The 26,297-nt window shown below is 41.6% G+C and overlaps 1 protein-coding gene across 1 annotated transcript; it reads right to left on the reverse strand.

The window, feature by feature from the left end:
• Positions 1-358: 358 nt before the first annotated feature.
• LOC125291940 (aryl hydrocarbon receptor-like) lies at positions 359-25,189 on the reverse strand. The gene is made up of 11 exons (XM_048238955.1): positions 24,770-25,189; positions 18,344-18,525; positions 8,745-8,842; positions 7,163-7,252; positions 5,033-5,153; positions 4,629-4,768; positions 4,187-4,389; positions 3,868-3,977; positions 3,467-3,608; positions 1,604-3,338; positions 359-1,342 (listed from the first exon to the last, which is right to left on the reverse strand). Exons 1-11 carry the CDS (start codon positions 24,826-24,828, stop codon positions 1,262-1,264), a joined length of 2,961 nt encoding a protein of 986 aa, XP_048094912.1. The 5' UTR covers positions 24,829-25,189; the 3' UTR covers positions 359-1,261.
• Positions 25,190-26,297: the final 1,108 nt, after the last annotated feature.

Here is a 26,297-nt window from a genome sequence, read left to right on the forward strand (position 1 = left end):
TTCCAATCTGTCAGCAACAGATCATGCTTTATCTGGCTGTTTCCTACATTGTCAAGGAAACCACTCAACATGAGCTTCTGACAGTCAAACGTGTGGTAGTGTTACACATTTTTACATCTTGCAGAATCTAAGTTGTCTAAGATGTACATCAGACACACAGCATTCACCACTGAGGAGACTTCCCCATGGTATCACTTAGTGTGTTCCGGTGGCTGTTTCATAGGAATGCTTCATGACCACACTGCAGGCAAACAAGGTTCACAGCATAGGAGCAGTATAGTAGCCTAATTTATAAGACCACTACAGCTCTGTGGCAGAACACAGTGACAACACTTATAGCATTTTATCAGCACACATGTTCAGCATTTATCTCCTTGTTTATTGTTTATTGAGAAATTGAGTAATATCAAAACGTTTGAGGTGAATACTATCCAAATATCCAAACATTTTATTATGAAAATTGGGAATAAAAGATCTAGGCACATATAGAGCAGCTCAGCAGCATATAAAACAAAGGCACGTGAAAATATTTTACATGAAATACCTAGTGATGTTAAACATGTACAATTCAATACAATATGTAGTCTTTAACATGGTATATAGATAGATAACACAAGAAGATGGGACATTTTTTAAAGGCTGAACATATTCTTTGGCAAAAACTATCAAAGCCCTGAACATGCTTTGTGTTATACACAACTTATAATTAGTGTATTATGGCTGCCATCTGTACATGTCTGTACTCACTCACTCACTCACTCACTCACTCACACACACACACACACACACACACACACACACACACACACACACACACCAAAAGAAATATTTCTGAGGCACATGAACATACCTTACTGTATGCTAACTGCAGAGTAAAACATGGCTTGATTCACAATTCTGTGTGCCTCAGTGGAGGCTCAGCAATGAATGACTTTATCTGCATTTACCTGAATGCAACATAATCAGTTCTTCATTACCTTGTTTTACAACATATACAGTATGTGTATTTCCTATTCAATTCAAAGATAAAAAAAACAAAAAAAAAAACGAACAATCAGTGTGGGGGCAATCTCCATGAAACAAGACAATAAAAAATAAATATTGCTCTGTTGTGACTTGTCAGGTTATCCTTTCTTTCTCTTCATTGCAGTGATATGAGCTTTGAAGTCAATTTGCCCAAAGTGTTTTGTAGAATTCACACATCTGTCCACATTTGATTTTCCCCTCCTCCAAAGTTTTCAGCGGATTAACCAGGGCACCTTTAGAAGTTGTAGCAGTGTGGGGGTTTGGTCTCAGAAACACACGCCAGAGGAGGCAAGGGAGAGGACTCGGTGCACTGGATCTGAAACAAAAAAAATAAGCATTATAGAAAAAAGTAGTCACATACACTTTATATATCCAGTCCTAGGAAGTTTAAGAATGTATTTTTAATTTAACTGTTGCAGTTATTCCATTCTGTAGAGAATAAACAGACTGAGGATATATGGAGAGGTACTTCCGACCACTAAATGTACATTTCATAGGGAACTTAGGATAGGTAGGATAAAACATCAGACAGGCTATCCGAGTTGATGACATCCAGTAGATAAACACTGCAGGTTACCTGTGTCTGTTCGTTGCAGTTAAGGTACTGAAGGATCATATCAGAGGTGGATACCCCCGACGTCACTTGGCAGGCTGGGGGGCTTATGCAGGCGTGGTCCTGGGGTATGGACGCTGTGCCGACGACTGGCTTACTGGGGCTCCACTGGATGTAGCACGATCCCTGTGGCGGGCTCTGGTGGTCGTGATTCACCGTCTTCCAGGGTGATGAGATGGCAGTAGCCTGGCCGTGCGGCAGCTGACTCAAGCTCGCACTGGGCGGAGAGGACGCCTGAAACATGCAGCTGCTGGGACTTGAGTGCTCCCTGTTGGCGAGTCCCAGCGTGGGCTCCAAGTGGTACTTCTCCTTGACAAAGTTTAAAAAGCTCTCGGTCGGAGAGTTCTGAGAGTTTGGAGCCCACTGCCCATGGCTTTGACTCTCCGCTGAAAGGCCGTTCAGTCTGGAGTGTTGCGGTGCGCTCTGCGGCGACTGGCAAGTTGAGTTCTGAAATGGCGTACTGACATTGTTTGGGATGCAGCCAATGGGATGGGCATTTGGTCCAAAACTGTTTCTGTTGTTCATTTGTTGGGTGGTAAAGTTAGTCCCAGGGGCTGAGAGAACAGCAGGATTCCTTTGATCCATTGCAACATTCCTCTTCCTGTCAACAGGGACATGACCAGACGGATCAATGGGCATTCCAACATGTGGATGACATTGTGGAAAATTCTGAACTGAACTAATGTGATTTGTTTTGCAGTTAGACAAAGCATGATGATTCTGGGGGCTCAAACTGCACCCGTTAGGCTTGACGAAACTGCCTGTGGATGCTGAGGAAACCAAACTTACTCCATTACTTATTCCTACCTGGAGGGTGTTCTCCCACAGGCTGAAAGTGGCTGATCCATTTTGTTGTAAACCATTAGAACCCTGAAGCTTTTGGAATATGTCATACAACTGTAGGTCCTGGAGAGAAGGAATGGCATCGTTTTTAGGCAACTCGATCTGTATGTCTGTGATGGCACTGTCTAGGGCTCCAAGTCCTTGCTGAGCTGATCTCAGATCTGTTGGCAGGGTACTGGCACCATTTACACAGCTGCTCCTAAAGTTGGTTCTCTGTCCCATGTGAAACTTTGATATCTCTACACCGTTCTCTGGTGCGGCACAGTTCTGAGGATGAGCCAGATGGCGCTCAGGGCTTTCCTTCAATAGGGTCTCTTCCAAGTAAGATAGGATGTCCTCGGTGAGAATGTCGTCAAGGCTCATGGAACTGTCAACGTCATTTTTGGTCTTTGCTAGCCGCAGCAGGGCATTCTCCCAGTCCTTCAGCTCAGAATTGCCGATGTCCATCTCTTGCAATGCACTTCCCAGGTCGCTGTCACCAGCCACCTGGTCAAAGGTTTCCAACATGGCTGCCAATGTGGCGTCCTTAGTGTCAGGTGCCTCGCCTTGCCATGAGTTGCTGGGCACGTTCACCAGAGCCCTGGTCTCCATGTAGACCTTCTCCATGGAGAACTGAGACTCAATGTCTGACTGCATGTAGGCAGTGTGGTTTTGTTTGTAGAAGCACCCAAGGAGAGAGTCTGGAGGCACCTCGTTATCTTCAAAGACCTTCCTGATCTTGGCTGCCTTGCCCGTGTCACAGATCTCTGCGATGTCGAGGGAAGGCCTGCTCTCGTAGAGGAGTGCCTCCCCCGAGGTGAAGCTGAAGGGGAGCTGGAATTTGCGCTGACGCACATGCTCCTCACCTTCCTCATTTCTGGACAGACAGAGAGCAGCATTCGCATTAGACAGAGAGCAGAATTCGCATTAGCCATGAACTGCTACGGATAAAGTACATATGCCACTGTTACGAACGGAATTAGCAGGTACAGGCTTTATACTTACAACAGGACTCTCTGCCGAGCAATGATAAAGTCAGGGCGCCCATCTTTGTATATAAGCTTGGCATTGGCTTGTACCCACACCCAGCCAGTTTTTTTGGATAGCAGTCGGAAAACTGTATTGCCACTTTCTCCCGTTTTCATCACTGAAAGGAAAAAATAATTAAAGATAAGCTGCACAAAATAAGGGAGAAATGCAATAGTAAAAATCAATATAATTAATATATAAAAGTCAAAATAATGTTTAGTGAAGTGGTTTGTGAGGGGCAGTCTGACAACCCTTAAGAGGAATTCTAATAATCCATGCTATATTTCCAATAGGCCCTACTGGCAGATACTAGTGGCACAAATACATGCACAATTAATGAAATTGTAATGACAGTGACATCAAGACATAGAACATACTTCTGACGTGATTGTCTGCACAGTGCATCATATCAGCAGCATGGATGAATTGGTATCCAGAGCCTCTCATGCAAATCTCCATCTCTGTATAACCAAGAACAACCATTCCCCTGCAAACAAAGCCGAGAAAGAAAGTAAATACTGACAAAATAATGCTTAAAAATTATATATATTCTGTTAGAATTCAACCAGATATATTCTGGTATACTTTTGGTATACTTGATGCAGGAACGCATTCTTTATTCCTGAAGTGGACATGCCTCATGCTAGGACATTTCTCAGTGAGCACTGGGTCGCCAGTGACCTGTGTGTTGATTACCTGGAGTCTATCCCCATCGGGGTGAAGTCCAGCTTGTGTTTGGTCTGGAAGATGACCATCTTGGAGCGGACCTCCAGAATGGACGGGGACTGCACAGGCCTTGCCACAGCAAAGAGGGCCAGCTGGGGCCGGGCACTAGTTCCGTTCCCAAAGCCTGCACCCTGACCATGGAGGAACTTCAGCCTGCCCTGGAAATTGAAAGCCTAACAGGTGTACAAGATGTACAAATATCAAAATCCATTTCTGATTTAACATTATTAATTGGTCACAGTTAATATTAAGTGTGAACATGGCATTAATATATATATACAGTTAATGAAAAAAGATATACAATCTACTTTTTCTCATTGTGCATTTAGTCTGAAGATGGAGTTGGGGTTAAAGTTAGAGGTAGTGTGTTCACAAGTTCACCATGCTTTAAGTGTTGGTATTTGGGCCGTACCAAGAAGCCAGAGGAGTTATCCAAAAGGCATCGCATACGACACACAAATGTTCTTTCCAGGAAGGACGAGTTCTCAGGTGGTATGTCCTGCGGGTCATAGGTCATGATGTTCCAGGTGATGTCACTGCTGTTTTGCATGTCTGCAGGGAGAGCAAGGCAAAATAAGTCCATGCAAAGCACCATGTAAGCTCTCTCTCTCTCTCTCTCTCTCTCTCTCTCTCTCTCTCTCTCTCTCTCTCTCTCTCTCTCTATGTCTCTCCCTCTGTCTCTTTCTCACTGTCTCTTGTGTACACTACTGTCAGTAAGGGCTATCAGATGATTCCCTTTCATCTCGAGGAAATCCACCCTGGGCACACGTCTCATACTCAGCAGTTTGGCCCCTGACTGTCAGTCAGCTCACTAACCGTCTCCTCCTTGGTCCTGGCTGAAAGGCTGTGGATTGAGGGCAAAGTGAAGCTGGCGACGGAACATAGCCCTGTCTTCAGTGTGGATGAGTTCAAACACGCTCTGGTGAAGCACATCAGACTGCAAGAGGGGGAAGAAAAAGGAGAAGAGAAGAGATAAAAGAAAAACAAGCATATTATATTTTTACATGCCCAACACCAGTGACAACATGTTTGGAAATAAACATTTGATTAGCCAATATACTGTATATACTAAGATGAAGATTATTTGGCACTCAAGCTAGGTGGATGGTGTTATGCAACATAAATGTGTTGGTAACTGTGCCAAGTAATGGAGCCGTGGTAATCCTACGATCTGACAGCGTCATGTGGCCTATTCTCTCCAAGCCAACGTCTGCTCCTCAGAAAGCCCTCATTGAGTACAGCTGCGCATGGTGTCTATTCACAGCCGCCCTGGATTGTTTGACATTCAGAACTTTGGTATTTAAGAGTTGCCGGGTGCCAGAATCTTTGGTTTTTGCGCAGCTAAAAGGAGGCTGTGGAATGATTGGCCACAGCCTCAAGACTTCATGGAAGTGCCAGCAAAACTCTTCCAGTGAAATGAAAATGTGATTGCAACAGTATTGTCATGCTGTCAAAATAACCCTACCAAATAAACACCCACATAAAGATATAAAGAGTAAGTAAGTGAGGCCAGAACGTTCCATTGAAATTTCCCAATGTCAGTACCTTTCTAGATTGAAGTTTAACATGTAGAGAAACAGAACAAAGGCTGAAGGGCTAAACCGAGTCTCTAAATCAATATTACGCCACCTTTTGGCAAAGGGCCAACACCAAGCCACAGAGTGAATAAAACAAACACTAAGTTGGACTAATTTAACAGACTCATTCCCTGGGTACACCTATTAGCTCTGAACAAAGATACTGTCCCCTTGGAAAGATAACATCAACGTAAACAGATACAGCATGTCCTGTTTCGACACATATGTATACATTTAATCCATACAGAGACACTATAAGCAGGCTAAGCTTGTCCAATCAGTACTAGTCTGTTATCACAAAATACCCAGCAGCTTTCAAGCAATAGCCCAGCATGTTGAAAAAAAGATCAAAGAGCACATTCCATTCTATTACTTTCAGTGTATTTCACATAATGTGCCTGATATCATATAATCTGCTTATATATGTTTATGAACATCTCAACTTTAATCGAGGGGGAATAGAAGAACTAACAGGGACATTGGGAGTGCTGCTTTGCTTTCTCCCTCAGGGACTGGTAAAAGAACTGGTCTCTAATTTGGAGCGGAGGAAAGTCAAAATATGCTGTTGGTCAACAGAAATATTTCTTTTGAAATGCTGTTTATTATGGTTTTCGTGCACACTATTTATAGAGGCATGGCAATGTGTGAGTCACTGGTGAAGAAGAAATCACTCCAGAAAAAGATCATCACAGTATTGATGCGTAGCTCCATGTCCAGAGTAAAAATGGATACAGAAAAGCTGCAGGGAGTTTTAATAACAAACTGCACATGTGTCTCAACAGCTCATATATTTCACACAAACACAGGACAGTGGGAATTCGGTAACAAAGGAAGGAAAAAACAACTTGCCCCAATTTTAAACTACAACAGTTTACATATTGTCAACAATTCAATATCTCATCCAATTCAATTCAAGAATAAACAGTCAGATCTGGTCAGTTAACAAGTGGTTTCAAAATAAAAAACTAGAGAATAAGGATGTTGGCCCATTGCCATATTGTCGTCTTGTCTGTTTGCAATAAGGTGGGTCAATAGATAAGAAGACCTGTACTATTCAGAGGAAGGATTTCAGAAACAGCCAGTTTCTTTTCAGATGTATTATTGATTTAGAGTTAGTGTAGTTGATAACACTCGACTCTTGGACCTTCAAAGTTTTCTCTTTATCCTCACTGCCTCAATACCTCACTCAGTATTTCACAAAACGTCAGTTAGATAGATAGATAGATAGATAGATAGATAGATAGATAGATAGAGATATATAGATACTTTATTGATCCACAAGGGGAAATTCAAGAAGTTTCATTACACAACGTGTAATTCCTTAGTTCTGTACAGAGTGCAGGCTCTAAGGCCTGGTCAGCCCACTCACCTGGTGGAACCCCAGGTAGTCCTGAATGGTGGGGGAGGCATAGAACACATACCCCTCTGACGTCACAACCAGCACTATGCCATTGAGAGCCTGCCAAGAAACAAAGAGGTTAATTAAATAATAAAATACCGGTACATCAATATCCGTTTCAGCTGCTCATCACAATTAAACTGTGCTGCAGACAACATAAGTATACTAGGAGTTTGCACTCATTCTGAATGCAATCTATAATATGTCTATTTGTGTGTACCCGTGTATCTAGTATGCACGGACACACACGCACACAGATACCATGAGACGCTAAATTGAGTTAACACCTCTGCAATCTGTGTAACCAATGGATTATCCAGTTTACCACGGTTCAAAGTGTCAGGTCAGGTAAGTCGTTTACAAACCCTTCAAGATATGAGTGAAAGCCAAACATATCATGATTGGCTTTGGTGTTATATGACTGAGATAAAGCATTTCATTGAGCACACAGTATCTTAAGTGTAAGGACCAGGGGTGGGTAAACTATGAATTCTGTGATCACGGTAAGGTAATGCTCTGCGCAATGCGGCAGAGGATTTAAAAAAAAAAAAGGCATTCAGAACATGTTTGATGATGGTGGAGGTTATTGTCCAATGTTTATAACAACACCAGTGGTCTTAAATGGTTCTTAGAGTGTTAATGAGTGTACATATTGTCCAATGTTTATAACAACACCAGTGGTCTTAAATGGTTCTTAGAGTGTTAATGAGTGTACATATTGTCCAATGTTTATAACAACACCAGTGGTCTTAAATGGTTCTTAGAGTGTTGATGAGTGTACATATTGTCCAATGTTTATAACAACACCAGTGGTCTTAAATGGTTCTTAGAGTGTTGATGAGTGTACATATTGTCCAATGTTTATAACAACACCAGTGGTCTTAAATGGTTCTTAGAGTGTTGATGAGTGTACATATTGTCCAATGTTTATAACAACACCAGCGGTCTTAAATGGTTCTTAGAGTGTTAATGAGTGTACATATTGTCCAATGTTTATAACAACACCAGTGGTCTTAAATGGTTCTTAGAGTGTTAATGAGTGTACATATTGTGAAGGTGGAAAATACAATGTGATTTTTTAATGTTAAAAGTTGCAGTTAGTGAATAAACTCTTTTGAGTAGTGGATAAACTCTATTTGTGAAATTTCAGAGGTGGATAAACTGTGTTTACTTGGTTTAGCCTCCACTATAGCCCTGGTAAGAGCTGAACATTAAGTTCATTAAGCCAGCCTCAGAATCGGTGCAAAATGTTGGATTGATATCATACACTCAGGACGTGATAAAAGTTAAGAGAATTCTTTGATAATTCTAGACGAATTCACTTAATAACACCATGACCTTATAGTAACATTGTAAACACATTTCTGCCTTCATATCTAAATGTCTTTGAGATTTGAGATCTACTGGATCAATAGGACTCTCCATCTTTCCTGTCTGTGTCCCAGTGCTGTATTTCAACCCTCTGCTCTCACCTCAGCTCTGTCTCCATCTTTATTTCTTAATTTCCTACTTCCCCTCTGCGCTGTTTGTGTTGGAGACCAGGACTCTTTACCTGAAGCATGAGGTCTGCCTCAGAGAAGTTCGTCGTGTCCACTCCGTTTGTGCCGAGGCCATTCTTGACGGGGAGCGCTGGGTTATTCTTCATGGTTGCTGCAGCAGAGGGGAGAGAGAGACGAAACACAAGTTCACGCTGAAAGCAATATGAGTGGCTACCCCTCCGAGATGTCCGAACAAACCAGCTCGAATCCAGCGCGCTGTCAGGGTGCCAGTCGGGCAGCTCAACACACAAAAATAGACAAAGGCACAAAAAACAAGGTCTAAAACCTTGTGGTGCCTCTTTCCAGAAATTGTTGCTTTCGCTTTTGACTGTGGCATTCTTTCTAGTGAAAGAAAGCAGTGTAAAAAAATGTTGAGAAAATATTGGTTTTGTAATCCTAGGCCAAAGGGGGAAAGAGATTACATGACAAGACGCACGTTTGAGCAGGCCCTCATTACACATGACCTCTGACCCTTTGTGCATTTTGCTGAAAGTAACGCCATTAGGGGAAATGGCAGCGTGAAGGAGTAAATTGGTTGTAAAAGTGAAATTATTTCAGAGATGGGAACCCAGCAACAATAGGATTCTTTAAGTACACACAACGGCGTGTTTTTGCACAACATGTACAGTACTGTATACTTGAAGAGCAACTCTTTGTCATCATGCGTGTGTGTGTGTAGGTGTGCACATACTGTATGCATGTATGCATGTGGCTCTCCAAGAATGTGCTTATGCTTTATGTGATTATGTATATAAAGCATGATGCAGACCACAACGTACGCCTTCCTTCAGTTTAGCCTGCCTTGACTATTTACTTGTCATTTACCCAGAGGTGTTATTCCATAATGAAGAAACCAGTGTGAGGTCTCCAGGAGGAAAGAGAAGACAGAGGCTGTACCTCCTATACCTCAGGATTATGGTAAGACTCCATTTCGCAAGGCTTCATCTGAGCGCCATGTTTTCATAAGGAGACACTGGGGAGACACTCGCTTATGGAGCCCCATGGGCTGGGATTGGCAGGCAGTAGGTGTGAAGTTTGTCTATTATTTTGAAGTCTTGTTTTACATTTCAGCTCATAAAATTAGGGTTCATGTGCTAAAGCCCGTTTTGATAGGGTTGCGAGATTTGATAACATTAGTCCTTTCTGTTCTCCACATAAAGTAGTCTGTATGTAATTACTGTTGTACAGTATGATGAGGAGATGTTTCCAGACCTATCATATGATATAACAGTGAACAGATCGGGTTTGAAAATACATTCATTCTTTGGTGTACGGTTCTATGCATTTTCCTTCATTTTTATAAAAAAACAGATCTGACATTAGACTTTTCTTTTCAGAATGGCACCATTATTGGACGCCTTTAAACGTTTTGGTTTTTGTTTTGGACGAGCAAAACTTACACCCTGAAAACATGAACACCCTTACACCATTTCGCCTTTTTTCTTGCATTTGTGGTGGAGTCATCTCCTCAGAGTGGGATTTGATATCTGGTAACAACTTCCAGTCACTTCAATCACTTCTTTCATTCCCTTTCACCGTCTTTTCCAAGCCGTGCAATTCATCAGCCTTTTCCCACAACAGCTGATGGCTCAACGTTTATAAACAGTGCATTTTTTTTCCAGCGAACAAAGCCTCCATTTCTGGCGGTTCAAAGTGCCCACGCTTCAGCTGCGGGGCGAGTGCAAACTTGTGGGGTCTTGAGTTGAGCTGCACTGATGATGGCTTGTTTTAGTTCAATTAACTCATGAACATGAGTAAACAGAGAAGGTCCCTCTGAAACTGTAACTTTAATAATTTCCCTTACAACACTACATTATAGCCCTCAAGGTTTGTTAAACTAAAGCACAAGGTCAATTAAAACGATCCAAAACAGAAAAATAGAATCAAATCTAAAAATATGAGAGTTTACTAAAACTACATCTTTTACATTAACACGGATGTAACAAATAATCTATGCATACAGACAGTAACTGTCACTGTTGCAATGCGATGAAGTGTTGTGAACAATGTTGCAGAGTTTTAGTTTTAGACTTTTTCTTGTAAAAAAGTGATGCAAAGTTGTTGATCATTAACAAAGACCGAAACCTCTGTTACTCGACGAAGTAGCAGCCGTGGCTGCTTGCAACATTTCTATCGCAGGAGATTCCAGCGCCATTTATCAACTTCATCTCTAATTTCTTCAAAAGCCCTGCCAGCGACTCGTTAAATATGGATCAGTTGGGGAACAGAACAGAAAGCGGCAGATCAAGAGTTCGACGCAGCAAAGAGCAGCTTAACTGCGGAAAGAGAAAACACAATGCACAATTCAGCGCTGGGGTGAGAGGAGAGAAACTCAGAGAAGAAAAAAAACCTCAGAGAAGGGGGCGAACATTGGGGCCCTCTCACTCACGCGAACATTGGGAAGGGGGAAAAAAAGAGACGTGTGAAGTTGTCCAGGTTTCAACATGATACAGTGTGTGTGTGTGTGTGTGTGTGTGTGTGTGTGTGTGTGTGGGTGAGAGAGAGAAAGTGTTTGTGTGTGTGCGTGTGTATGCAAGTGTGTGTGTGTGTGTGTGTGTGTGTGTGTGTGTGTGTGTGGGGAGAGAGAGAAAGTGTTTGTGTGTGTGCGTGTGTATGCAAGTGTGTGTGTGTGTGTGTGTGTGTGTGTGTGTGTGTGTGTGTGCTTAAGTGTATGTAGCTTTGTGTATGAATGTATGTCTATGTGTGTACATTACAAAGCAGACTTATGGGGACTTCATGTACACAAATGTTTATGTTGTTTTTCACACAGGCTTCTGTGTGCATGTGCATTTATGTGTGTGTATGTGTGTGTGTGCATGTGCGTGTGTATGTGTGTGCATGTGTGTGTGTGTGTCTGTGTGTGCATGTGTGTGTGTGTGTGTGTATGTGTGTGTGTGTGTGTGTGTGCATGTGTGTGTGTGTGTGTGCATGTGTGTGTGTGTGTGTGTGTGTGTGTGTGTGTGTGTGTGTGTGTCTGTCTGTGTGTGTGTGTGTGTGTGTGTGTGTGTGTGTGTGCTTGTGTGTTTGTGAGAGTATGTGTAATGCTCTTGTATATCTTTTCTGCACACTATCAGGCTCGGAGAGGCTAAGGGGCAACAGCCTGTATTGCGTGACTAGAGTGGACGGCCGGACCAGGGAGAGGCCGCATCCTGGGATTTTCCTGTGGCAGCTGTGCAGATAAGGAAGCATTCTTGTCAGCATTGCTTACAGAAGCCCCAAGGGCCCATGCAGGAGGAGGGAGGAATGTGTGTATGCGTGTGTGTGTGTGTGTGTGTGTGTGTGTGTGTGTGTGTGTGTGTGTGTGTGTGTGTGTGTGATAGATCACTCTTGCAATGAGAAAAGCTGCTCACTGGCAGCAGAACAAACTTTAACACAATCAACACTCATCAGAGCCAAACAGTCCACTCCACTTTTCAGTCCTTCTCCGTGCAGTTTTCAGAGACCACACACACACACACACACATGCACAGATGGCCAAAGAGAATGATTTAGAAAAACCCAGTCAATGACCCCCCCCCTCCAAATGAATAGTCTTCAAAGCTGTCTTCATTGAGCCCATTTTCATTCTATAATCTTTGGCAATCTATAGCTGCTTTCAGACATAGGTGTAAGTCCTGCAAGTTCTGCAGATATCAAGCGGTTGGGCCGTTTATCTGAACAACATATCCCGACATTTTGAACTCTGAACTTAGGCGGCTCTTTCACTACTCCCCTCCTAGTATTTCAGACGGACATTATGCAAATGAGCTCATGTCTGAACGAAGCGAAGAACATGCGGAGATTCTGTACATGTGCGTGTCCAACCACGTGGAGATTCTGTTCATGCGCGTGTCCAACCACGTGGAGATTCTGTTCATGTGCGTGTCCAACCACGTGGAGATTCTGTTCATGCGCGTGTCCAACCACGTGGAGATTCTGTTCATGTGCGTGTCCAACCACGTTCAACCTGTTCAACCACGTGGAGTTTCTGCTAATGAGCGCCGGTGTCCTTCACACATGATGTCCGTCCGGATGTGAGCATCATATCTGAATCCCCCGAAGGGGTCAGACATCCGTTTCACAAAGATCTGCATATAGTGCAGAGGACATCTCTGAAAACAGTTTATATGTCTCTTAAAATTATTGTACACCTTTGTGCAATTATAGCTTCTGAACTCATGAAGTTTACTGAGACCTTGAATTTCCCCTTGGGGATCAATAAAGTATCTATCTATCTATCTATCTGAACTGATCACAGGACACAGTGTCCCCAGTGACCCCAGTGTACTTTCAACTTTCTGCAGTATAAGCCGGTTACTTTACTGCTGAGCGGCACTTACTGTTCCCAGTTCAGCGATACTCCACTTACTGTTCCCAGATCAGCAATACTCCACTTACTGTTCCCAGATCAGCAATACTCCACCAAGTTCCAGTGTTGAAATGATGCAACTTTTGTCACTTATTTCTTTGTTCAAATGGTAAATCTCCTTGCCAAGCCCTTACCCTTTCACTAGCTTGGTTTCAACGGTAGTAAAGCTCACAATAAAGAGGAAGATAAAACAGCTTTTTCACACTGTACGATCACTGGGAAGCTTTTCCACAACATAGCCTATGTAATAACTTGCTGATGAAAGAAGAACACTGACTTGAAGTGAAGAAGTAATTTGTTTATAAATATCAGAGGCCTTAACCAAACCCCTTGCCTCCATACTGTGTTTACGGATGCCTATAAGAATCTTCCTCCTATTTGCATGAGTGTGAAAAAAGCCAATGCCATGCATTACAGACACTCCTCCCTATACAGTGACTTGTCCAATCAAACAACTGGTCCTGCTCGCCACTTTCAGAAAGGAGACGCAAACACAGAGTCAATGTTCCAAAGGTCCACTCCAGTCTGTGGAGAGAAAGTCCCCACAAATGAGACCTGTCAGCCCTTAGATTAACTAAAGACGTTCCGCGTCCATGTCATTAAGTTCAAGGTTAGGGGAGCATGAGCAAATGGGTACATAGCCAGGAATCCACACTATCTACAGATCATCCTCATGAGGTATATTTGGTTTGGCTAATGACATGCTGCCAAACAAATAAACAATCTAGTGAATTAATAAGGAATGGGGAAAAACACTGTTGCAGGTGTTGATGTGTTACTTTTCATGTTTTCAATCTGTGTTTAAAGCATTAAAGCCGCAAAGTACTACAAATACCTTTTTACAAGGTTCCAAGTTGACTTATAATTTCCATCACTCTTGTCCTATGCTTTAATTATATCAGATGATATTGCAATGACAGACTGCTATTGTTTCAAACAGCATCATTCAAAAAATAGCCTAATCAGTGTGGAAATGAGGACAACGTGACCAAGGCAGTCATTCTGGTCTAGTTGTGTTGCAGCCCATAGTGGAACAGTGAAATATTTTTGGGTTCATGATTGTTTGAAATGTTCATACCGATTCTTATCATGTTCCCAGCTGCTAATCAGTGTTGACTGGACCGGCACTGAACACAGCGGAGTGATGAGTCCGAGAGCAAGAAAACATTCGACGTGCCCCACATCTGTCTAAATATAGCCTCTCCAAATCAGATTAGTTTATAGTGAAGACAGAGTGGGAGTAAACAAGACTTTACGTTTACCGAGTTTCCCCATTCACTGGGGTTTTGTTTTTGTGCACATTCACTTCAACAAATGCTTAAGGTTTGCCACTGACACATGACGCCCTAGGATTTCATCTTAAGATTTGCATGTCACACACATGATGATATATTATTCACTTGCTTGTAAAGATCCATCAGCACTGTTTGCTAATTTCAAGTCAACAATTTTGACTTTTCAGAGCCTGTCAAAGGAACCATTTTTTAAAAAAAGCATGTGGAGACACATGCACAATGTACATTTTGTAGCCTATGTACAAAGTATTTCAACAGAACAGTGTGTCTCACAGTAAATGCCAGAAACTGATGACAGAGTTTAGCCATATGACCTTGCTCACCTCAAATGTTTAAAAAGCAAACAGCCAGCTAAACAGCTCGTCACATCAGCTACCTCCCTAACAAATCCTTTGTTCAGTTCCCCCCCCCCATTTGCCTCCATTCTCTGTTTATAGGGTCTATATCAGATACTTGAACCTGTCCCCACATGAGCCGACCAAGTGTTTGTTTTGACTGGGAAAGGCCGTTTTTGCCTGGAGAGCTCAGCCCCTGCCGATGGTATCACCTCCGAAAGCTTCGCTGTTGTCACAGACCTACGGGATCGGAGTCTTTTGAAGCCTCTGTACACCTCCCTGGAGATGGAGGCGCACACACAAGTCATCATGGGGGAGACGCAGTAACCCTTTCTTTGAAACATGGCCACGCATCGCCTCATAGGGACACCCTCACGAGACCATCACCAACACTATGTAAACATTCAATTCATTGTTCCAGTTGTTACAAGGGGGAACTTGTATAAAAAATATATATATATTTAAGTTACATTGTATAAAAACTAGGGCTGTCAAAATAACTGATTCATTTCGATTAATTAATTTGGGAAAAAAATAACTGATTAAAACAAATAGTGCAGATTAATCGATTTCGTATGACCTTTGACCCCGAGCCGTTCTAGTCAGTAACCATTAGACTGTAAAATGAAGGAGAGAGAAGAAAATGTGCTGCCTAGATCACTGATTGGAACATTTACTTTTAAAAAACGGCCTGGTGTTGATAACAATAAAGTATTGATTAAAATAAAGTCCTCTGCAATGTCTGCAGCAAGGAATTTGCATATCACCGGAGTTTGTCAACTCTGAAGTCGCACATCAATGCAAAGAAATAGTGTTGACATTGAGGGGAGTGTTAATTTATTTATATTGTGTCCACTAGGTTATATCTGTGGCCTGAAATGCCTTGTATGTGAAAAAAACTTCTTCCCGAAGCATTGAATGAATTTGAATTTATTTCCTCAGCATATTAGGTCATATCATAGATTATTATGCCCATTATTTGAATAGTGAAAATAATAATAAAAGAGCTTTTGAACTTTAATGTCACTAATGCTGATTATTCAATGATTCATTTGAATTTAAATATTTAAAATACTTTCACAGCAAAAATTATATATGCGATTAATTTAGATTAATTAATCACAGAGTATGTAATTAATTCAATTAAATGTTTTAATCGATTGACAGCCCTAATAAAAATGCATTTGAGATTTCCTTCCAGTCGTCATAGTGCTTTAATTCATAACATTTACCATTTATCCATGATGAACTACAACAATACTATCTCAACTTTAATCAAATTCATTCATTTCAGTTGTGATGCTTTACTTAAGTAATCAATGATACAGGCAGCTATAAAAACAAAGGATAAAATCTGAGGGCTCCGGGTTGCTTTGCAAATTCTTGCCCTCAGTTTGGTACGCACATTTGGCACACAAAGGCCCAGCCGAAATAACATATCTAATTGTAACATTTTGGTTCACAGAACGTTTACTATAAACAAGCTACACAGGTCTCAAACAATGACGCAAAATATTGGTGCCGCCTTCTTTTTTGTAGTGTCAACAACATGGAAGCTCTACCAGGGGGAGAGGGGGCATGTGCTATATTTTGCACAAAGTTACACTCACAAAACATTAGTTTTTGTCTGGAGGGTCTTCATGGTGGTACTGCAAGAACATCATCATCATCATAAACAACAACAACAACGACGACAACAACAATGACCATAAAAACAACGACAACAACAACAACAGTTTAAGTCCTGTATCACAGTTCCGCGTTGAACTGTGCACCTGGTCTCAGCCTCTGTGCACGGAACACTGCCTCAACATAAACATATTATGTGTGTGTGTGTGTGTGTGTGTGTGTGTGTGTGTGTGTGTGTGTGTCTGCAGTCATGATTGGGCATCTGGGACCTCCCTCCCTTCACCCAGTGCACTTGACCTCTTCATCAACCCCCTCACTATTTACACTGTAAAAACGAGGACAGGACAAGCCCTGTCTGATCTCAATCTCAGGAAGACAGCAGGCTACAGAAAAAAAACAGGCTACACAAAAAAAATACACACACACGCACTGTGTGTGTGTGTGTGTGTGTGTGTACTTTAAACTTTCTGCAGTATAGAAAACATTGACCTCAATGAATACCATTGAAGCAAACAACAGGCAGCAGCTTTTCATGAATCAGGACTCGTTTACAAAACAATTACCGATACTTCCAACAAGGCTGTTCCCTTAGTGAGTATGGGCAAACAACGTGAGAAAAGAGACATGGTGAATGTTATGCCTTTGGGCATGCTGACGCCCCATAGGAATGTCATTTACGAAGAGTACACATAGTTCAATTCAATACATGAATTGGTAAACAAATGTTTCCAGGATGCTAGTTTCATTCATGTTTCACTGATGTCATTGCTGTTCAGTTCTATCTACAGATTCCACAAACTGAAATGGTATTCTAAATTCAAGCAATCTAAGGACATCCTAAATGTCTATTACAGGCTTTATGGCAACTCCACTGCTGCCAAAAGTATGGAGCTTAACTACCTGTTGTTTACTGAGATTAACTCAGGATTCCTTTAATGAAACTGACTCATTTCAACTGAAATAATTTCGAATCCCATTTGCTTGTGTGGGTTTAGTAATGTGGAGAGCACCTTATGAGGGGGATCAAGCTGTTGGTCAGGTTGTGAAAACAAAGAGTGTTGGAGCAGGCCTAATACAAAACGTCACACGGTGGAAGAAACTAGGAAGTGTATTCAACTTATGGCTGTGCATTGAGGCATCAGACTCTGCAAAACAGTGTGCACAGGCATCTTCATGTGATTCATGCCATAAGTTTGATCTCAAGACAACATTTATGAGGCTCCAAGACATCTCTAGTGTTGCAAACTGGTAAATGAGTCATGACGTGACTCAGTAGATTTATAATGCAAGCACAATGTTAGTGTGACTCAGTCATCTCAGCTTGAGTGTGACTAAGTCCTGTCGGTTACACAGGTCGTTGCTCATTTTAAGAGTTCACTTTAGGCCTGTCTGTGTTTTCTTTGTACATTCCCGAAGGTGTTGGTCAGGTATTGGTACAACATTTTTAACCCCTTTGGCAAAAACTGCCAAGCTACATGCCGAAGGAAGCATTGTTGTCCTAATTATATGAGCACATATCCTTGACCCAACTTTCTGTTTGATTTATGAGTAGATTAGGAAGTAGTATGTGGAAACACCTATCTGGAAATTTAGGATGCCTTTTCACAGTTGAATTGGATTCCCAACGTGTTTGGAATTCCTGCACATTTTCGCCAGTATGCTTCGTGCACACCTCCATACCGGTTCTATCTCTCTGCCACTGGTCTTTCTCCTCTGTCACAGAAGTGACAAATCTGAGAAACACCCAGTGTGCTGATAGTAGCGCAGAGTTTAGGACATTAGTCAGTATACTGGTTTTATTTGTCAATGCTAATGTTAGCTATGGATTTAATTTTTTTTCCATTAGATTGTTTTGTGTTTCCCAGTGACGTTATTTAACCTGCACTATTCCTTGATGTCGTCCTCTCTATCTGTTCTCCTATCTATTCGTTCATGAATTCCAATAAGTTGAATTTTACTTCTGCATTAGTGTTGGGGATGAGGGGGGGTATTGACAACACACTCACCATTGAAGAAGTTCTTGACGTTGATGTAGGCCACACTGAGACGCAGCACTGACAGCTTGTCCAGACGAGAGCGCACCTCATCTGGAAAGGGCAGCAGACTGGTCAGGTTGTCCAGCTCTCCATTTAGCCTATCCCGGTGGCGCTTAGAGGGGTTGGTCTTAGCATTTTCGGGACGAGGTTTGCTAATAGCAGGAGAGAGAGAGAAAATATTCATACCAACAATGCCATACCACAAGTGAATAACACATGATTATTTCATCCACTATCTGATTCATTCCTACATGACATTTACGGGAACAGATAGGTCTACCACTGAACAAAAACAGCTGTATGATGAGAACAGAAGTATGACTGTATTTTTCATATTTCCGTATTCTAAGTAATGAGGAAGCAACCATGGCTAGGTTTCATTCTTTTGAAGAAAAAAAAACTTCACTGCTGGACTTTCCAACATGTCCATGGCAGTAAACCAGATATGCCATTGCCAAAGGCGGCCCACGTTTGGAGCGTTCGGAAACGTGCAGACGCCAGGACTTGTAAATGTGAATGAGACACTGGGGCTGTGAGAGGAACCACACCTACTTGTGTGAATCACACCGCCTCCGTGAGCGACCAGAGGGAGCGAGAGAGCAGTCAGGCGAGACAAGGCTGAGCTCAGCTCAGCTCAGCTAGCGCCCGGAGCTCCTGCCAGGCCTACCTTGACAGCAGAGCAGATCAGCACAGCACAGCGTGGGAGCAGCTACAACTGATGCACAGACAACTAGAACAAAGATCAGCCTCCCTATCTCTCTCTCTCTCTCTCTCTCTCGGCCTGTCTCTCTCTCTCGCTCTCTCTCTCACTGTCGTTGTCACTCTCTACAGTAGAAACAATCCTAACATAGACAATGGCACACATAATAATAGTTACTCAAAGCAACTAGCATTCATGCTGGATGACATTAAATATACAATAATAATGCTTAAATAATAATAATGATAATCCTTGTTGTTAGTCAGGATATATGGTTTACAAGTTTTGTGGTCAAAAACTCATACAGCACTACATGCAATTTCATTCAAATTTGTACATGACTAACAACCCACATTCAATATTTTACACGGCAACGTCATTCAAATGGACAATCAATAAGACTACTTCCCGAAGCAGAGAGCACAGAACTGATCCACATTCAGGCTCGGACTGGTAATCTGTACAAATGCCCGGTGGGACGGTCCACATGTTTTTTTTTTTTTTTTTTTTAAGTTATTTAGCCTATTTGCGTCCCGGCCTAGGCTGTATAAGTGCCCTCCGCTGGCTGGTGTTCACATTATTGCAGTTTAACAGTAAACAGCAGACAGAGGTCTAGTTTTATTCCATAAATATATTGTTTTTATAGACGTTATTTGCACACGCTACCAAGAGCTCATTTACAGTAGGCCTACTGCACCACGTAGGCTACTGTAGTGCGGTTCTGTCAACATAAAAAAAAACTACGGGTAAATAGCCTACAATTTTCGCACAACTTGGTGGAAAAGTAGCACAGGTTAAAGAAAACCCATTCATTTTTGGAGCTGATCCTACTCAAAAGGAACTTCAAAGTATTTCCCATATAGTAGGCCTATCCTTTTAGCTCACAACGACAGTGAAAGTGAAACTTGGAAAGTGGTCTCTCCACCGAGTGTTACATTAGATGCACAATCAATCGCGAGTCGATGCAGGTAAAGGCTATCAACTAGCCTAGGTTAGTAACGAAGGTATTGCAAAATGTGATGACGGCACACAAACTAGTGCAAAAACGTTTAGTAGGCTATACACTTGTGGTGATAGCCTACAGTTAATGTGAATCGCGGACTATAATCAAAGTTAGGAGAAGATAGGCACCAAATAAAGGCTGTGTTTGTGTGCCTACATATTGTAGTGACATGTGGTTTAATGCATGGGGTAACATGACGTGAGACAGACAGAAGATGAGCGTGTCTTTGGTAGCCTATCCCTGAATCCTGTCCCTCTCAATTTCAAAACAGTTCAAAACGGTGTGATTAGCACATTAAAAATCCCGGAGAGACACCCCAGGACCCCCGTGTTATTGTGATTAGGCTATAGGTCCAAATGTAAATGTTTGGGTTCAGTTTATGAAGTGTTGCTACACCATAATACTGTGTGTTTGTAATTGGGGATTTTTTGGGGGGGGGGTCGTCGGTCCAGTGGTGGGCCGGTCCCAGTCCGACCCTGTCCACAGTTTTTGTGCCTTCTGTTCAGAGGCGGACAGAGTACACAGCTTCATTACTTGAGTAAAAGTACAGATACCCTTTGCTAAATTTTACTCAAGTACAAGTAAAAGTACAACAGTCAAATGTCTACTTAAGTAAAAGTACTGAAGTACTTGTTTTTAAAAGTACTTGAGTATCAACAAGAGTAGCCTACATTTTCTAAATATTGCATTACTACTGCCACAGTGCTCACATTTATGTACAGAAACGTCCGACATGGAGTTATGAAAAATTTTAATGTTAATACCTTGGAGAATGTAAAAGGAATTGAATCAAGTCATTTTCATCTTTTCACCATGTTGCCAGGGATGGGCAGTATTTCTAATACATGTATTTAAAATAGGAATTTCAAATACAAAATACTATTTTGTAATTGAAACACTTGAAGTGAAAACTATCATTAACTTGTTCAGAAAATTGAAATAGTCTGGCGAGGTGGGGCCTCAGGTTCCTGGATGGACCTGCTGCGCCTTCATCCATTGTTTCTGCCTATGGCTTCGGTCTCTTATCTAAATCTGACCATGGAGTTGACTTTCATGGAAAGCTGAAGGTGATTGCTGATAGGCTGTCTCAATCAGTGGCTCTGCACAATCCAATCCACGCTTTGAGAGGGAAACAACAAATTGAGGGTTTCCGGAGATTTTTTTAAGTAATGGGTACTCACGGTTATGGATAGAAATGTAGTGAAGTAAAGAGTACAATATTTGCCTCTCAAATGTACTTGAGTAAAGTCATGAGTACTCCCCAAAAATGATACTCGAGTAAAGTACAGATCTCTCAAAATTGTACTCAAGTACTGTACTCAAGTAAATGTACTCCGTTACTGTCCGGCTCTGCTTCTGTTATAGACAACCAAACCTAATAAAAGCACAAAACAAATCATGCCTAAATTTTTACATTCACAATGTCTGGTAAGCAGCCATCTACATCTTCATCATGAAGATATAGATAATTAAAGGAAACCATTTTCCAATGAACCAAAAAAAGAATGCGCTTTATGATAATTATTGATGATTCCGCAAGAATATTTGATGCCCCACAAACTCTAGCACTATTTTTGCCTCTCCACATGAGCTCCTGGACCTTTCCTTTATACATCGTTCTACAGTGAACTCCTGGACCTCTCCTTTATACAGCATCCTACAGTGAACTCCTGGACCTCTCCTTTATACAGCGGCCTACAGTGAGCTCCTGGACCTCTCCTTTATACAGCGTCCTACAGTGAACTCCTGGACCTCTCCTTTATACAGCGTCCTACAGTGAGCTCCTGGACCTCTCCTTTATACAGCGTCCTGCAGTGAGCTCCTGGACCTCTCCTTTATACAGCGTCCTACAGTGAACTCCTGGCATTCCTTCAAACTGAACTCTCTTAGTCATGGCGAAGAAAATGGATTTCCTGGCTTCTGCGTCTCCAATATAGGCCTCGCTCCGAGCACTCAGCGGGTCCCACAACGGATTGCTAGTGCTTGCAAGGAAACTAAGAATGTGATCCATTTAGCCCTACCACAGGAGTGGGAAGTCGCCCTTTAACCTGTGTCAGATATCGAGAGTCATGTGGTTTATGTTTATGTATGCGTGCGCGTGTGTGTGTGTGTGTGTGTGTGTGTGTGTGTCTGTCTGTCTGTCTGTCTGTCTGTCTGTCTCTGTCTCTGTCTGTGAGTGTGTGTGTGTGTGTGTGTGTGTGTGTGTGTGTGTGTGTGCGTGTGCGTGTGTGTATGTGTGTGTGTGTGTGTGTGTGTTATGCCTGCATGCACATTTTCAATTATACTTTCATCTGGATCTAAACCAAGAACAATATGATTGTGCAACACACACAAAGCCCTGGAGAATTTCTGCAAGTATTCTTGGTGCATAAACATCAACAACTAATCAATTTAACATATTTTGTCTTTTCTTCTCTGACTGTAAGCCGAACAACTTTCTCATTGCTGTAAACAGTTTTAAATCATCACTAAAGCCTTTCCTCTTCCAGTGTCCCAGCCTTTGCTATTTCCATAAATAGACCATTCACCACTTAGCTATTTACTTTGAAAATATTGTGGTTTCATCAAATAACAGAACATTCCCTCTGCAAAATTAATAACAATGTTGTACTGGCGTTGTCATAGAACAATGCCTTGTCAATTGTAATTGTATTATTTCTACTTAGCCAATCCTTTGTGCAACTTTTTCAGTCCATTCACTAACACACAGGCAGTCAGGGCACAGTCTGAACTAACACAAAAAAACAGTCATGTTGAACCATGTTTTTACGTGGGTGAGTCTGTAACTAATCAGTAGAAGATGGGAGCAATCTGGAAATGTAACAATCAAATTACATGGCAATAACTGAGCTATAAATATATTTAACATTTTGTATGAAATAGGTCAGAATGTATTGGGTAGCTCTGTTCTGTGAAACTATATTGTTGACTATAACAGAGATATAGAGAGAGGAAAAGAGAAAGAGAGAGAGAGAGAGAGAGAGAGAGAGAGAGTGTGTGTCCTCTCTCTCTCTCTGTGTGTGTGTGTGTGTGTGTGAGAGAGAGAAAGAGAAAGAGTGTGTGTGTGTCCTCTCTCTCTCTCTCTCTCTCTTCTCTCTCTCTCTCTCTCTGTGTGTGTGTGTGAGAGAGAGAGAGAGGGAGAGAGACAGAGAGAGAGAGAAAGAGAGTTAGGAGAAAGAGAGGGTTACAGAAAGAAGGCAACACTTTCTGCCAAAAGCTTTTTTTTATCCTACCAAGTAGTGACCACAGCCTTTTTACAGCCAATCTCAATGGCCTCTCTATGCAAGCAAGCCCAGATGTCTGCTCAGGAATCCCACTACACTGCACAAATCCACTACTCCGCAAACTGGACACACAGAATTTACTAATTTAACACAGTCCTACAACGGTTATTTCACAGAATTTCACTATATTGCCATATTAAGACGAATGGTTAATTATTGCCAGTTGTGTTACACATTAATGACACCAGTGGCTGTGTGCACAATTTAGGAAGAGTCACATATGCTTTGCTTTGAGTGCAGTGTGTGCAGTAAAAAACAATGATATCATTCACACATAAACAACATTTCTGAGGTTCTGACATTTCTGAGAGTTTTTTAAGCGCCCACTTGAACAATTCTCCTTAATTAATCAAGCACATTGATCATGATAGGTATGTGATAATGACATAGATGTAATCGTAGTAGCCTATGTCAATAACAGGTAAGACCAGAATAACAGATGAACTGAGGCACTGATAAGTAGCCTACTTGGGCTATTCCTGTAGTAAAAAATAACTGAACTTGAAAGTTCTAAACACAATCAGGATATGTAATACACTATCAAGAGCCTATTGCCTGCTGGCTTGCATATAATGGCAATGCACCCATAAAATGTCCAAGTTAAACATCTGTCAAGAAATAGCATATTTGGCCAATTCCTAAAAGGAAAAAAAGTTAACACTTATATATATAGCTTGAAATGTTAAAACGTTTGTCTGCGAAAATAACTGCAGTGAAAAGAAAAGAAAGTAGGAGCAGCGCACAAGCCCGTTCTCATATGCGCAGAAAGCGTATATCAGATTACAATAACATACTTCAGTCCAGCGAACCCGCGGCCCCCCTCCCCCTTGTAAGCATCGCGTGCGAGCGGCGCCCGACTCTCGAGCTTGATTGTGATAAATGCAGGAGTACTATTTCCATGCCAGACCAACACTGTACACGAACAGAGATTTTTAAGGACACCCGAAATGTCTGCAGAAAGCACGGATAGTGCAAAACATTGTTGCAACGTCCAGAGATTTCTCTCACACTCATAAATATATGCAACCGCATCTTGCCATAATGCATAAAAAGAAAGAAGAAAATGATGATGTTAAAATGCAGTTGAGAAATGTTTTAAACGAATCCACATCGGACGCAGTGAGTCGTCACTGGGCTTTTAGGCTGTTAGTATAGGCTAAGATGGCATGTTTTCGATATTTAGATCCACATTTCCTCGATAAATAATAACAAAACATAATCATATTAGATAGGCCTACATTGAAAACTTGTTTCATTCCTCGATATATTGAAAATAATGTATAATTGAAAAGAAGAAAGAAGTAGACTACCACAAGAACGAAATAGATCTAGTCCTACTCAACAATGACATTCATAGACCATTAATAAGGCTATCAGTCGCGTCTGACAGGTTTGTTTGACATGCTTACATTTTTTGCACAGGCTTCTTCCGCTTTTTGCCAGCGTAGGTCCCATCGTTACCCAGCATGACGTTCTCACTCGAAGGATTCTTCACACTCTTATCTTCCGACACAAGTCTTCCTCGTCTAGTTCACTTAGCCTATGACAATGATAAAATAGTTAAGAAAGAAATATCCTAAGCCGCGGGAATAAGATAGAGTCTATATCGCGGTGCGCTTCAGTCCAGAGTAGGCTATGGCTCCAGATAAAGAAAAGTTTCTTCAAACGTTTCTGAACTAAAATGCTGTGGACTCTTTACTTTATCATTTTTCGTTCGCGGACCCTTGTGATACTAAGAAAGAAAAGATCCCCAAGAAGACCTTTCGTCTTCTATGAAGCAACTCTCTGACTTATGTCAGTGTGGATCCCAACAGGGAATAGTGGCCCTTTCCGACAGTGTGGGGCGTTTCAGGAAATCGCACTGCTTGTCAGAGGCGCTTTTTAAGGTAGACCGAGAAATTGAACGACTCGTTTCGTTGAAGTTCAGTAAACCATGCAGTTTGACTGCATCACAGTCTTTATGCTGGTTGTCATTTACTTGTAGCATGTAGCCTGTTTCTCATTATTTTGAGTGCTGTGTACATCAACCAATTAGATTATAATTCCACAAAAAAGTTTCACATGTGAACTTTCTGTAATTTCAAGGACATCCATTCATCCACCTGTTGTTAGCCGACTCATAAACTCAGACTAGGCTACAGCCTCAGATCAATTTGGTAAGAGTCTAATCAAGTTTTGAGGTGAGGTTTAGTTTACTTTGTCAACTTACTTTACTGTAATATCAATATTATTGTATGATTATATTTTGTGAAATTAGCCTCATCTTTTGCTCCACCTAACTGCAGTTTCACGAACATATTCCCAGATGGCGCACTTTGACTTCTCTACTTGTGTTTTGAAAGGCTATATAGGGCCTGGAAGCTGGCATTTGTATAAGAATGGGGCAGCTCACTAACTTTTAAGAGCATTTTGCATTGTATATTTAAAGCTTGACGTGTAGGCTACAGTCTACATTTTTAAGGCTATGTTATCATTTCTAGAAATGGGGTGAATATGAGAATGCCATTAAGCCATTAATTTAGAATCTGTTTCATCAACCTCTCACGATCGTTCCCCTTCATCTCAGCTATCTATCTTACACACGCGCGCGCGCACACACACGCACACACACACACACTGAGAGAGAGAGAGAGGTGTGTGTAGTTGGGCGCAACAATAGATAATGCCACTAAGGTTTCTGGATTGATAATGTCATGAATGTCTATATTATTTTCAGTTATTTTCCTCTTCTCGTGCTTTTTGTGCCTACATTTTGGACACATGGCTATTGGAGTAGAAGTATTTGCACTGTAAACCATAATGATCCCTGAGATAATAATAATTACAATAAAAAAAAATACTGTCTATTTAAATGTATTGCATGTCACAGGAAACGTGTCTATCACTGTTTCCATACATTTGTAATGGCAGAGGGCTAGTAAAGTGAGTTTTGCCTTA

The sequence above is a fragment of the Alosa alosa genome, chromosome 3 (genome assembly GCF_017589495.1).
Source record: "Alosa alosa isolate M-15738 ecotype Scorff River chromosome 3, AALO_Geno_1.1, whole genome shotgun sequence".
NCBI classification, from domain to species: Eukaryota; Metazoa; Chordata; class Actinopteri; order Clupeiformes; family Clupeidae; genus Alosa; species Alosa alosa.